This window comes from Python bivittatus, unplaced genomic scaffold (assembly GCF_059951505.1).
Source record: "Python bivittatus isolate LINGU-HERP-01145 unplaced genomic scaffold, Pbiv_v1 ctg000700_np1212, whole genome shotgun sequence".
NCBI classification, from domain to species: Eukaryota; Metazoa; Chordata; class Lepidosauria; order Squamata; family Pythonidae; genus Python; species Python bivittatus.
The window spans coordinates 10,553,851-10,567,983 of NW_028277098.1; the positions used below are offsets into that span (position 1 = coordinate 10,553,851).

Consider the following 14,133-nt stretch of genomic DNA (forward strand, 5'->3'; position numbering starts at 1 on the left):
GCATTTGTTGTCATCTTGTAACAATCTGCAGGGTAGCTCAGCATTGCCATTCCCATTCCCGCACTGAGCCTCAGTGTGACCTCCTTGAGCGCAGATAGTAAGTTCAAGTGAGAACAGTGGTGTGCTGCTAAATGTTTAAGGACTGCCTCTGCTGACTCCATGGCTGTGCTGCCTGTTGCAAAACAGCTGATTGTTGCACTAGGTGTTCAGGTTCAGCTCTGCTCTGAACCTGCTCACAAAATTGAAGAAAATTTAACAATTGGCTCTCGTGAGCCAGCTCTAGGACACCCCAGGGTGAAAAGCTATTCATCTGGAAGCATGCAGATGCAATGGTCCCTCTTTTCTTTAAAAGAACAATAAATATTGTAAGAACCTCTTTTTACAATTAAATAATATGTTAATAAAATATTTGTCTTTGAAGTTGCTTCCAGATGAGGCTTTTGTTGTGGAATTATCCTGTGGTGTTATTTGACAGTTCAAATGCTATCATCCTTCACGTGGCACTTCCTAGTTTTATCAGTTTCCTCTTCTGATCTTTTTGTTGTTCCTGTTCTTATGAGGACAAAAGTGCTCTGGATCAGGGTTCCTCAGCTCGCCCAACTCCATTTAAAATAAAAGGAATTTTTTTAAAAAATTGAAGTTTTAAGAAGAACTTTCATCCCAAGTTTCTGTTCATTTAAAAATTCATCAACACAGTTTAAGAGATAAGCACTGATACAATAAGCATTGGTCACATGCAAGTAAGTGCCCCACTTAGTCCATTTGAAGAATGGGGCTTCAGGCATACATATAGAGAAATCCACAATATTTGGATCTTATTGACTTCCCCAGTATTTTTGTGCATCTTTGGCTGCTGTTGCTCCTCACCAGGATTCCTGATGACTCTTTACCAGTTAAACATGGATCTAGAATGTTGTAGCAGCAAAAACACGCTCATAATGGAGGGCATTTGGAATGAAAAACCTGCTGGCACATCCCTTTTCCTCCTAACCCTCCATTTCTCTGTTTTAATTTGCATTCTCTGGAAGTTGCTTTCTTAAAGACCAGCAGCAACAGCAGCCAGAACAAGAGGAACAGAAATCCATGAAGCGTATTTTGCATGTCATGTACCGTATGCCCTTCAGATGCTGCCTTTCTACCAACATCTTCTTTCTGAGGCAGTTTTATTAAAATATTAATTCTTAAAAAGTTATTTCGGCGTATCAGTATATTACGTGCTGATGTCCTTTCTTCTCACCTTCTCAAACAGGCTCAGAAAACCCTCATGCTGACAAAACTCATGAACAGACCAGCCAGGAAAGCTGGGTTCAGAGGATGTTTATGGCACTGGTGGGCGACAGCGCCCTTTTCACCACCCGAGAGGGGCGTGCTGGCAAAGTCCACAATTTCATGTTGGGTTTGAATCTCAATACTTGCTATCCATTTTCCCCCCTGGTTGGTATCAACACTCAAGAATCTGTGGAGGATGATGAAATGGATACTGCTGTAGCAGGTGAAAATGCATATATTTCTTCATTCTGCTTCTCTGATCAGTAGGACGGGATAGATAAACTGCACTGGTAAAATGTAAAGCAATCTTTTTTGAGCCTTGCTTCCAAATATACTTGAAGATTTGTGCATGGCGGAGGCCTCACAAAACCCATTTCACTCACTCCATAGCACACTCCTTGCTCTTGGATTTGTCATAACTCTTCTCAGGCTCACTGGTTGGAACAGAGCAGAAGCTACATAGGCACTTGACACACAGCTAGATAATAATCTTTATTGCCTACTGGAATGAAGCCACTTTAAGCAGTTGACTGCCCTTTGTTAACAGGATAGTGCAGACCCCTTTTATATCGGCTGCAGTTTAAATCCAGCATTTCTTTTTACCTGCCTTTCTCAGAGCTTAACTGACACCTTGCTTTATGCTCCTCAGGCTTGGGGCTAGAGGGCAGTTGACAGTTGACATGATCAGCATTCTCACTCTGGGAACCTCTAGCTCTTAACATAATTTTGACATTTCCTTATCTTGTCTTACATGGACTTGGTTGACAATCTGATGTTAGGGGTCAGATTCAAATAGTGTTTTGGAGGCAGGAAGATAGCTTTAGCTGTCTACAAACCTTGAAAATTACGATTAGGGAAAAACAGGGAGTAGAGAAGGAATGTTCTCATGAGAGTGAGTGCATAAGGCTATACTTCTAATTGTTAAGCTATTGTTTGGCATTATATCAAAATCAAACCAAATGACAGCGGTGCTTTATGCTCTGGAATATAACACTTATGTGTATGGGTTTTTAAAAATATTTCAGAGTTTATTTTATTAAAGATATTCAATAATTTAATTTAATTTCTAAAATGGCTCCTAAATAATTAAAATCGTAGTAAATATTTTAAATATTTGAAGGGAAAAGTCAAAAGAAGTGGACAGGGTCCTTGGAGCTATAAGCGCAGCCACCTTTATGTTAGATCCATGCCTCTCCTGGTTGGTGAAGGCCTGCATGTGGGTGTATCTGTGTGGTGGTTCATACCTCTCTGAGGGGGTATTTCCATCAGCTGTGAAAGAGGTAGTGATGCACCCATTCCTCAAGAGACCATCCTTGGATCCAGCCAAACAAATAACTCTTGTTCAGTCTTCAATCTTCCCTTTCTAGGGAAGGTTGTTGAGAAGGTGGTTGGCTTCCAGCTCCAGAGGCCCTGGAGGAAGAGGATTATCTGGACCCTTTCCACTCAGGATTCAGATTGGGGTATAATACTGAGATGGCTTTCGTCGTGCTTGCTGGAGACCTGTGGTGAGCTAGAGATAAGGTGGTGCATCTATCTTCACTCCTTGATCTCTTGGTGACCTTAGATAGTCACCTTAGAATCATAGTATTCTTTTGGAATGGCTGAGGGAGCTGGGACTGAGAGGCACTGTTTTGTGGAGGTTCTCCTTTCTCCTAAGCCAATTCCAATCAGTGTTGGTGGGAGGGGAGCAGTAAAGCCTTAGGCCCCTACTTTATAGGGTGCCTCAGCGCTCCTCTCTACCCCTTCCTTTTCAGTATCTACATGAAGCTGCTGGGTGGGGTCATCTGTTGCTACAAGGTAAGGTATCATCAGTTTGTGATGCTGCTCAGTTATAGAACTATGCTCCCAGCTATGAAGCTGCCAAGGTTGTCCCCTGGTGTCTGGCAGCTGTGAGTGTCTGGATTGGGAAGAGCAGGTTGCAATAAAACTCTGCCAAGATTGAGTGGTTAAGAGTCCTGAGTCCCCTGGATTGGGAACTGGAGTGTTTCTATCTTTGGTTATGGATGGGGTGGCACCGCCTTATTCAGCCTTGGTGCACAACCTGGGGTTTTTCCTGGAATCATAGCTTCTGCTCAGAGAGCAGGTGGCAGCTGTGGCCAGTAAGGACTTTGTACAACTGCATCTTGTGTGCCAGTTGCACCTATTCCTGAACTAGGAGACCCTGCTCGTGGTCATTCCTGCGCTAGTCACCTCATGATTGGACTAGTGCAACCCATCCTATATGGGGCTCCCCTTGAAGATCATCCAGAAGCCTCAGTTGGTTCAGCATGCAGCAGTGCAGATAATGATGGCTGAAGCTCATTATGCCCATGTAACAGCACTGTTGATCATTAGCGGGAAACTGCTTGAAAACATTCCTAGTTCAAACCTGAAGTTGAACCAAGCCCTCAATCGCTCATCCTTCATGGCTGTAGGAAGGAGGCAAAAGAAATTTATTGTGGATGTATTTAAGTGCCAAATACTGTGTCTGCAAAAGTTGACTCTGTCATAGCCTACGTAGCAATACAGTATGCTGGCATCTGTCAGTCTCTGCTGGAAGCAGTAATACAAAGCAATGTGTATTTTTAAAAGCTACTGTATATACAAAATCAGTTTGTATTCGAAAAAAAAAACACATTAAAGAATGTATTAGTATTATATGCACTAAACTTAAAGTGCATATTAGAAAACATTGCATAAAAAAGTAGCACAGCATGTAATATGCATAATGAGAGGTAAAATCTTTCATTAGATGTAGACACAGAAAGTACATATTGCCGGTGTGTGTCCCAAATCTTATAACAATAATTGAGAGTTTTCTGGTGGGTCTGTTTTTTCCCCCAACCATTGGTTGAAAAACTTGCCAGAATGGAATGTGGGATCATCCAAGAATATTTTGGTAATCTATAGGCATAGTCGATGCAAGATGGAGATATTTGATCTAGCAAACACCTTTCCAAAATGTTTTGCCAGATATATATAGTCACTTTAACCTGGACCTGCTAATTTTTCCTTTTACCCCCCTCCTGTTTTGGCTCCCAACACATGAACTTTTCTGGTATGTCTTTGGCTTACCATACAATGTGGCCCTGCCTCCCCCCTCTGCCACTCCCAAACTTGTCTTTGGTCATGTTTGCATAAATGACAATGAATATATTCACTCCTCCTAGTTACTGGAAGCTGGGTAGTACATGCAATAAGAAACACTGGATTGCAGTTCACCAATTTTCTCATTTATTTATTTGCAGTAAAATTGCTTAAGTGTAAATGGAGACTAAGTAATCTGGATATATAGTTTATGAACATTCTGATACCATCTCTTTCATACTTAGAACTCTTGCTTTGTAAAATAACCCCCTTCCTCTCAAATTATCTTTTCTTTGGAGGGCTGTTAGTTAAGATGGAACTATAAATCATACCTAAATGTTTAAAAAGTTAAAATAGCACACATTTGAAAAGCGTTTGAGTATTAATGCTTCTTTTTAAATCTCTGACTCCTGATACCCATCTGTACTCTGAAAGTAACGCTTATGCATGTAGTTGTTTACAGACTGTATAAAAGTGGATGCCTAACTTAGGAACATACTGAAGATCATAGGTGAAAATACATGGAATGATGACTTTAAATTTTAAGATGGGCTTTTACAAAACTTTGGGTGTTCATTCTGGCAAAGCAGGATTTTCTCCTCTTTTATTCCATTCCTCTCATGGTCCACACAGAATATATTCCAGAGGTGCTGTTGTGTGATGGGTTGTTTGCATAACAACTGTTTATAAGTTATGCATCATGTTTCATGAAGCCTATTGACAGTCCTGTGCTAGTCCATTGGTACCTCTCTTTTCTATTCTTTTTTTTGCCTTTGAGTTCAGAGCAAAATTTATTTTGAGTGGTACCTCTTTGCCTGTCTCCTTCTAGGGCTGGTTTATATATGCATGTCTTCTAGATTTTTTTACATCAAGCAATGGCTTAGAAGTGTGAGTGGACCAAGACAGGTCTAATTCTCTAATTTTCCTATCAGTTCACATCATTTCATTCTTAATCATTTTAATGTAGTTGGTTATACATTCACTTTTCTAGTGCTTTAGCATTTGTTTTTCATTCCTTTTTAAAAACAATTGTCCAAAGCATTCAGGTTTTTTGTTATTAGAACACTGTCTGCTAGAAATGATCATGGCCTTGAATTGACATAAACTAGATTTAGATGCACTGTCCTTTTCTTTGTTTTATCCCACATGTTTAATTTCCTTTACTTACTACTTATTGTTCTCTGCTCTTTGCATAATGTTGCTTATCCAAAAAAGGAAATAGCAAGATGGTATGCATGTATCATATGTACTTATGCTATGTGGACTCTCAGCAATTCTGTAGTTTAAGCATATTTTTCTCATAAGATTAGGCCAAAGTTTAATAGTCTTATGAATGAAGGGTTCATTCAGTAGGTTATTTCCCAACATGATGTATTCAGAAAGTCCTTAAGACAAGTTTGAAGGCAGTAGCCCCTTCTTGCCATCTCTTTGTTTTTTTATCACTGTATTCCATACTTCGTGTGGAACCCCCCCCCCCTCTTTTTTCTGTCTTCAATATAATATAAGAATATCTATATTCAAAGTCTGTTGGAGTGGGCAGCCATAACAAATAACAGCAGCAACGACAGCAATAATAATTTACTTCCTCGTGAGATGGGCAGTGTCCAAATTTGAATGAATGAATGAATGAATAAATAAATAAATAAATCCGTTTCACCAAGTGAGCTATAGAAAAATGGAGGATTGGTGTATTTTTAAAAAATGTTACTATAGTGCTCTCTCGGTATACTGTATGTACAGAAACATGAAAATAGCCCCATTGGATCAAGCAAACACCCTTTTTAGTTTGTTGTTTCTCGCAATGGCCTACCAGATGCCCCCAGAGTACTCATAAGCAGGGAGTGAAACATCTCTCTTTCCTGCTTGTATTCCTACAGCTCCTTTTTATTAGAGGGAATGCATTTATCTGGATGCAAGGGATTTCCTAGTTGTTGTTTTTTATTCTTTTTATTTGATGTAAGCTGCTGGGAGTCGTTTTAGAGTCAGATGGCCTCTGAATCTCAGAAATAAATAAACTGATATTGGAGGCATGCCGCCCCAAGCTGCAGGCAAACGTGAGCTTTCAAGATTCATAATTCTTGCAATACTTTTCTTCCAAGTTACCCAATTCCCTTTTAAAGACATCCACGTTGGTGGCTATCACCACATCTTGTGGCAATAAATTCAAAAAAATTATTCATTCTGTGAAAAAGTTATTTCTTAGATCTGTTCTAAATTTCCTTCACATGAGATTATTGGATGACCCCTGGCCCTAATGATTTGAGAGAAGGGGGGGGAACCCTCTAGTTTCTCCATGCCACACATACATCTCAGTGATGCTCCCCTCATTCATTTCCAAGACCTCAAATATTCTAGCTTGCTTTCTTAGAAGCCACCTGATTATATTGATTCCCCTCTTCTATATTGCATTTGCCATTTGATTGGCCTTTTACCCCTTTTAAAGAAATCTTTCTGGATCTGGTCACAATTTCCTTGAACAGTTCACAATTCATCTACAAACATGGCTAGCTCATTGCTTCCTTAAAATAATTCATGAACAAACTAAAAAGCACAGTCCTGACACAGATCTTTGAGAATTCTACTCCTTACTACCTCCATTAAGAAAGCTATTCATTCATCTGTATTCTTTGTTTTAGGTTTTTAACCACGTAGCAATCCCCCCCAAAATAGAACCTCTTATTCCCATGGCTGTTTATTTTACTCAAGAGTCTTTGATGAGGAATTTTGTCAAAGTCTTTATTGATAGTCTCAAAAAACTCTCAACATTTGGGGAGACAAGCTGTATGTTTGCAGAATCCATTCTGATTTTCTTCCAGCAAATTTTATTATAATTCTCTCATGTTGCTCTATGTATCTGGCTATTTTTTCTTAATTTATGATTTCTATCATTTTGCCTGGTAAGCTGGCCAGCCTGTAATTTGCAAAATTTCCCCTGGTTTGTTAGTTTTCTTAATTGGTGTCACACCGACTACCTTCTAGTCCTCAGAACTGAGCCTGATTTGAATAACGGTTGCATTTTTTGGTTGTTTTTTGGCTAGGAGTTGGCAATTTCATATTTGAATCCTTTAAGAACTCTTAAGGGGATGCCATCAGGTTCTAGTGATTTGTAACTCTGTAATCTCTCAAGAAAGTCTAGAATATCTTTTGTTATTTATTTCAGTTTACTTCCCTGAGAAAGTCAGGTATCCTGTAACTTCTGTGGTGGGTATGGGAGTGGTGTGTGTGCATGTCAATATTTGTAGGAATATGAGATGAGGGTGGATATTTTTTATATATTAATATATTGTTATATATTTTATAATATTACATAGAGTTTTGATGGAGGGCTGACATTTGATTTTTAGATGGTTTTATATTTAAAGTCTACCTTTCATCTGGGAGCTCAAGGTGTTGCATATAGCAGGAGCTTTCTCTTCATTTTGTCCTCCCAACAATTCTGGGCTGAAATAGCTGCTCTCTGAATTTGTCTCCTAAGCTACTTCATGTGAAAGGGGGTTGAGTTTTGTACCCTCTATTCATTAATAAGTTCTCATTCAAGCACAGACTCAGAGTAAAAAAGTTCATTCTACATGTTCTGGCTTTCCTTAAAGGCAGTTTTGGAAAGAAAACATCTCTGTTTCTCACATAGTCTTGGTTTAGTTCCGTATTTTTGGAAGAGAGGATGTAATATTTCTGATAAACAGCTTGCACATATTGAAGCTGCAGCTGGAAATAAGAAATGGAATCATGTTGGAATAATCTGAACCAAATGTCTGGTTTTCCATGCCAAATTTGTATTTACAATAAAACGCACAGATGTACATTTGTCCTTAGATGTTACTTTTGTCTATCAACATGCAATTTTGTTCTTCATCGTCTAGTAAAGCTCTACAAAAGTAATAGAAACAATAGAGTGAGAAAGATGAAGTTACGCCTTGGAAGAAAATAAACTCTAGCATTAGAGAATGGCCCATAAGAAACTTGATTTAATACAGAAGTCCCTTGTCCCATCCCCCCACCCTGGGATTGGTTGCTTTTGTTGTAATTCAGTATATTTATGTTCTATTTTATTCAGGGCAATATTTTCTTGACTATTTTCATGAAACATCATATAGTTCCTTAATCAGATTCTAAAACTTGTTCACCGACATTTAAAATATATTGGCCCAATTTGGACAATAATCTTTGGCTTCCAAGAGAAGGAAAAGGTGTGTGGTCCCTTCCCGCTTCCCTTGCCTAACACTTTGTGGCTTTTTTTCTGGCTTGTATGAAATTAGAATTCCTCATTACTTTCAAACCAGGAAATTCTGGCGTAACATCTATTAACAAATCAAGATACCCAGTTCATATGGAAAGAAAACTCTGGCTTAACCCAAACCATTAATAAAACTTCAGAGTGAAGCATTATGGGAAGGACTAGGGATTAGCACTTGGTCTCAGGGCTTTGTTCAATTTACTATACCATATTTGAGGGTTGACCAAGTCAAGCCATTAAGGATTTACTTTGATAATGTTAAGGCTGTGGATTACCCTGAATAAACATTGGGTAATTCCACTGGATTATTATGCCATGCCTTATAGCATTCAGTGCTTCAAACAGCCAAATGGCTTTAGTTTTTTATAACAGCGATAGCAAATGTTCGTTTCATGCAGCTATGTTGTCTTTCATGCACATTTTCCTGCTTGTACTAATCTACATTCCACCATTTAGATGTGTTACTTTTGAAGAGAAAGTATAACTGACTGGGATTTTGTCTTCTCAGTTGCCGCAGGCACAAATCATGTGATCCACTGCATTTATACCCCATCCACCTTTGCCCAGGGGCTCAAAAGAGTTCTCTCTCCCCCTTCTTCACCCCCTGATCCTCAAAGAATCACTATAAGGTAATTTAGTCTGAAAGATATTGACTGGTTTCAAGGCATACAATGAATGTGGGTTCTACTTTCAACAGTCTAACCACTAACCACACTGGGGGGACGGGTAGTGAGTCCATGAGACTAAAGGAAAATACCACTAACCTATAACTTGGGTTATGTGTGAATCAATGCCCCACCCCACCTTCTCCCCACCAACACATTAGATTTACCATTGTAAATATCCTGAACTGGTTACAATGTTTGTCTAAAAGTATATAATAACTTGCTTTTATTTAAACCAGATATGTGAAACTTTCAAGCATTTTTAGATTTGAAACATGAGAATTTGATTTGGAAAATGGTATTAATCCCTGACATCATTACCTCACTTTTCCTAGATCCTGATGAATTTGAAAGGATATACGAGCCTCTGGATGTAAAGAGTAAAAAAATTCATGTTGTGGACAGTGGACTTACTTTTAATTTGCCATATCCACTTATCTTAAGACCACAGCGAGGAGTTGATCTTATTATCTCATTTGATTTTTCTGCTCGCCCCAGTGATTCCAGTCCTCCTTTTAAGGTGAGTAACCTAGTCCAGTTATGGACCTGAACTGAAAATATACATCAGTCTAGATTTTAAGTCTGTAAGTCTTCCAAACAACCAGGTCTTGGTAGTGGTTTAGGGGTTGGACCAGATTCATGAAAGGTCAACATTCAAGCTCCCACTGAGCCATATAGACAGAAAAATCAAATGAGCAAAATATTATACATTTGAGAAAATATTTGGCACAAAGATAACACAATAGATACTTAAGAATAATGTCATGGCTTTTGGGAAACGTGGAAAGAATGTAAAAATGGGAATTGAGCCATAATTTGTCGACATAATTTGTAAATTACAGAGGAACTGCTTTTGTGACGCAGGAAATTTTATGACCCTTTTGTTTTATGGAGATCCACCCTTTTATAGTCAATGAAATTTTACATTGTCTTTGAACCCTTTTACAATTGCAACCATGCCAAACTCCATGCTTTTTTTCCCTCAAAAAAAGCTACTGGTGAACTAATAATTCTAGTAATAAACTAGAATGTGGGATTCTGCATGGTAACATTCCCAAATTTTTCCATTTGAAACCTTGGATTATGCAATTCCCCCCCCCCCCCCACTAACTGTATGGACACAGCATTTTCCTTACAGGCTACTATGAGGGAAAAAGAAATAGGAACTTTCTCTACTCTCTTGCAGTTTGAAGAGCACCACCGCATTTCTGCTCATGTGCTAGGATCTTGAAAAACAATGAAGACTAGGACTTATATTATCTGATAGCTAGCTAATCACAAACAGCTGTTGAAGGACCATCCAATATTGTACCAAATGGCCATTATTTAGAGTCTGATATCCTTTAGTTTTCACAGAGGAAGTACTAAGAGATTCAGCTGTTAAACAGATGCCGCTAGAATTTTTATTTTTACTAACATGAGGAAGAAGAGAGAGAGAGAAACAAACCTTATACCTGCTGGTCATTGATTGCTTGATTTTTAAAATGTATTAATAAAATACAATCATGATGCTCTACTAATAGAAAGGAAATATGAAATTAGATTGTAGGGTTCTAAGGCAGAACCATTTTACACTGTAGTGTGAGATTGTTTCCCCAACTCATTATTTTCAAAGTACAAAGAATTAAATGAGTGCCCAAAGAATAAACAAGATGACGTTTTATTGCATTTCCCTTTCTCAATGTGTTCTTAATTGAAACAAAGAAACACCTGATATGATGATGACAGGAAATGGGGTATGTTTCACTAGAGAAAAAGTATACATAAGTCAGCAGAAAGCTGCCATTTTTATGGTGCTTCACATTCCTCATATCTCTTTTAATGTTCACAACAACAACAAAAGATTGCTGTGATATCCACCCTTAATCAGTGTTGAATGGAAATGGCTATATTAGATTTGAACATAGAAGTATTACATGAACTACATTTGTGTTAATTTTCCTAGGAAGGGGGATGAACCACTTTAGTTTTGCTGGAAGCTCTGAAAACTAATGCAAGGGGGAAAAAAACAAAACGATGACAGTGTCTCTTCATCACTACCTTTAACCTTTGCCTTTTGATGTTTGACAAAATTAAGTTTCCAAAATTAAGCACTTGTCTCTATGAGAGTCCCTTAATTTTGGCCTTCTGCATCTTCCCATGCACATGATAACTGAGGCAAATTATTTTGTTGGCCAAGCTACAATGCAAGAGATTGCTGTTATTTTGATTTCCGGTTTTTCTGCAGTGAGAAACTACCATAAACTCCTAAAAAACAGGAAGTCTATAGAGTACAAGGATTACTGTTAGCAAAATGCTCTTCCATGCTATCTGTTCTGTTTTTGTAAAAAATATTTTATTTAGAATTTTACAAAGCAATACAAATATAAACACTGAAAAGAAAAATAAGAAAAAAATAGGAAAGAAGAAAAAAGAAAATGAAAAAAGAAAGAAAATATAAAATGTTGACTTCCTCCCTTCTTTCTACTGAGTAACATCTTACTCTGTCCCCTTCCTCTTTAACCCTTTCTAATCCCCAAATCATCAGTCTTCTTTCAGCAAAAAGCCCATATAAGACTTCCAGTCTTTTTAAAAAGCCTGTATTGTTTTTTCCCTGGCCAAACCGGTCTGCTTTGCCATTTGCACAAGCTCTGTCACTTTCATAATCCAATCCTCTACTGTGGGTATCCGTGGTATCTGTTCTGAAGGCCAAAACAATGGGATTTTGGAGATACGGGAATATGTTTCATAACCAGCAAAGGCAAGTGCAGGGGAACTTTGTTTTGAACGAGAAAGATGACACTATGTGGTTTCCAATTACAGATGTAACCAAAGCAATTGTTTTTCCTCTGGGTAGGATATGTACTTGTATTATATGTTCTTGTACATCTTGCCCAGCTGAGAAATCCATGTGGTAGAAAGGATTAAACATTATCACTTAGTGCAATGTGAAAGTCAAACCATTATGTTGCAATGGAGCTTTTAATAGAAGATTATTCTCTTTTTCTCGCTACTATACATGATCATAGCAGTTTGTTCCCTTCTTATGTTCCTTTTGATGATGCCTGTGTTTTGAAAAAATATGAAGTTTGGCTTTCTTTCCAGGAAATTTTACTTGCTGAAAAATGGGCCAAAATGAACAACCTTCCTTTCCCGAAAATAGACCCACATGTGTTTGATCGTGAAGGGTTAAAAGAGTGCTACGTCTTCAAGCCCAAAAATCCTGCATCTGAAATAGATTGTCCCACGATTATTCACTTTGTTTTGGCCAATATCAACTTCAGAGATTACAAAGCACCAGGTCAGTAGCAGAAAACCACCACCACAACAACATAGTCTAAAAATCAGCTCCTTGTAAGATAAACCTTTCTCTGTACATACAGTATTTACTCATTATCGTATGCTTTTTATTTTATTTTTTTGCACTGGATTTTCTCTCCCTTTTTTTGTCTTTCTTTTTGGACACTACAATGTAAGGGAAAGAGGAAGGCTTTTGCAGCTGGTGTTTATATTCCCCTTGCTTTTTCCAAAAAAAAAAAAAAAAATTCAATGGGCAACAAATTTCAAATATGAGAAATTATTCCTTATTAGCTTGTCAGCTTATTTGGATCAGGAAGGGCAACCTAATGTAAATAAAGTCACATTTTTGCAAACACCACAATTGCACTCTAGATTTGGATTTCTTGCCTGCTTGAGGGAAACACTTAAGAACAATCTTGCCTTTTTTACAATCTTAAGATAATTAAAAAAAAAATTGCCTGAAAATTTCTAATCATACTTATGGCATTATGTGGCTACCCAGCTCATTATCTTCAGTTTTTACCCCAAAACATCTTGTTTGGCACCCAGCCATAAAAAAAATTGCCCGGTCTAGATATAGATTATATAGTCTATGCCAACTTTGTCAAGTTTTGTACAGCAGTGAAAATCCATAAACCACTGGTGCTGCATTATTATATCAGTATTTTACATGGTTTTTATTTACTTTTTAAGATAATTGTTATACTGTTGGCATTCAATTGTTATTTCATTCAGTATGTTTCTTGCTTATAAACTTTGCAGCAAACTTGGATGCCATCTTTAAGATTCTGAAGCGGATTAGCCAAAATTTCATATGAAACAGTATCAGAGATTCTGTAAGAGTCATTAGCATTTCACTGACTTTGCTGAAACCATAGACCAGGTTGTTTATTCCTAGTAACACTATCAGTGTGCCTAGATCCTTAAAGAGTGACAGGAGGAGGAGGAGCATACAAGGGAAATTTGCTTGTTTGTTTGTTTTACAGCTACTAAATATTGAATTGTTAGCATTCTACACCCCTTAGCTGAATTATTTGGTCTTAAAATGTCTGCTATTTTGCTGTCTAATTATAGGTGTTCTAAGAGAAACTCAAGAAGAGAAGGACTTTGCTGACTTTGATATTTTTGATGATCCTGACACACCTTTCTCCACCTTCAACTTCCAGTATTCAAATGAGGCTTTCAACAGGTTGCATGATCTGATGGAGTTCAATACTCTGAACAACTTAGAGGTACGTATAAGGTACAAGTTGCTGTTATACAGGAAAGTTTTAGATGCTTTATTGAAATGAATTCAATGACTCTCAGGGCACTTCCTCCTATCTTGATAATTTTTATTAAATGACTAAAAAACTGCCTTCGGCTTTCAAAAGTAGAAAGAAAATGGGTCCGGATAACAAAACAAAAATGTATGTGTTAAATAATACAGTCAGTACACTTGTAGAGGTCCTGTTATAACTTTCTCCCGTGTAATGGGACCAACTTCAATATCAGCAAAAAAACAAAACAAAAAAAAAACCCTCCGTTTCCATATTCTGATTTGGAGAGCAATTGATGGGAAAAGAAAATCATTAAACATGGAAAGATGAGAGTACAATGAATGACCATCGTGGCTGGTGG

At 37.8% G+C, this 14,133-nt stretch overlaps 1 protein-coding gene across 2 annotated transcripts in view; it reads left to right on the plus strand.

The window, feature by feature from the left end:
* PLA2G4A (phospholipase A2 group IVA) overlaps window positions 1-14,133 on the plus strand; it is a 69,915-nt gene that overhangs the window by 45,568 nt on the left and 10,214 nt on the right. For both annotated transcript variants that reach the window (XM_088153613.1, XM_088153612.1), the window contains exons 14-17: window positions 1,250-1,492; window positions 9,570-9,754; window positions 12,319-12,514; window positions 13,588-13,745. In XM_088153613.1, coding sequence (XP_088009739.1) covers window positions 1,250-1,492; window positions 9,570-9,754; window positions 12,319-12,514; window positions 13,588-13,745 — 782 coding nt within the window. The remainder of the gene's footprint in view (window positions 1-1,249; window positions 1,493-9,569; window positions 9,755-12,318; window positions 12,515-13,587; window positions 13,746-14,133) is intronic.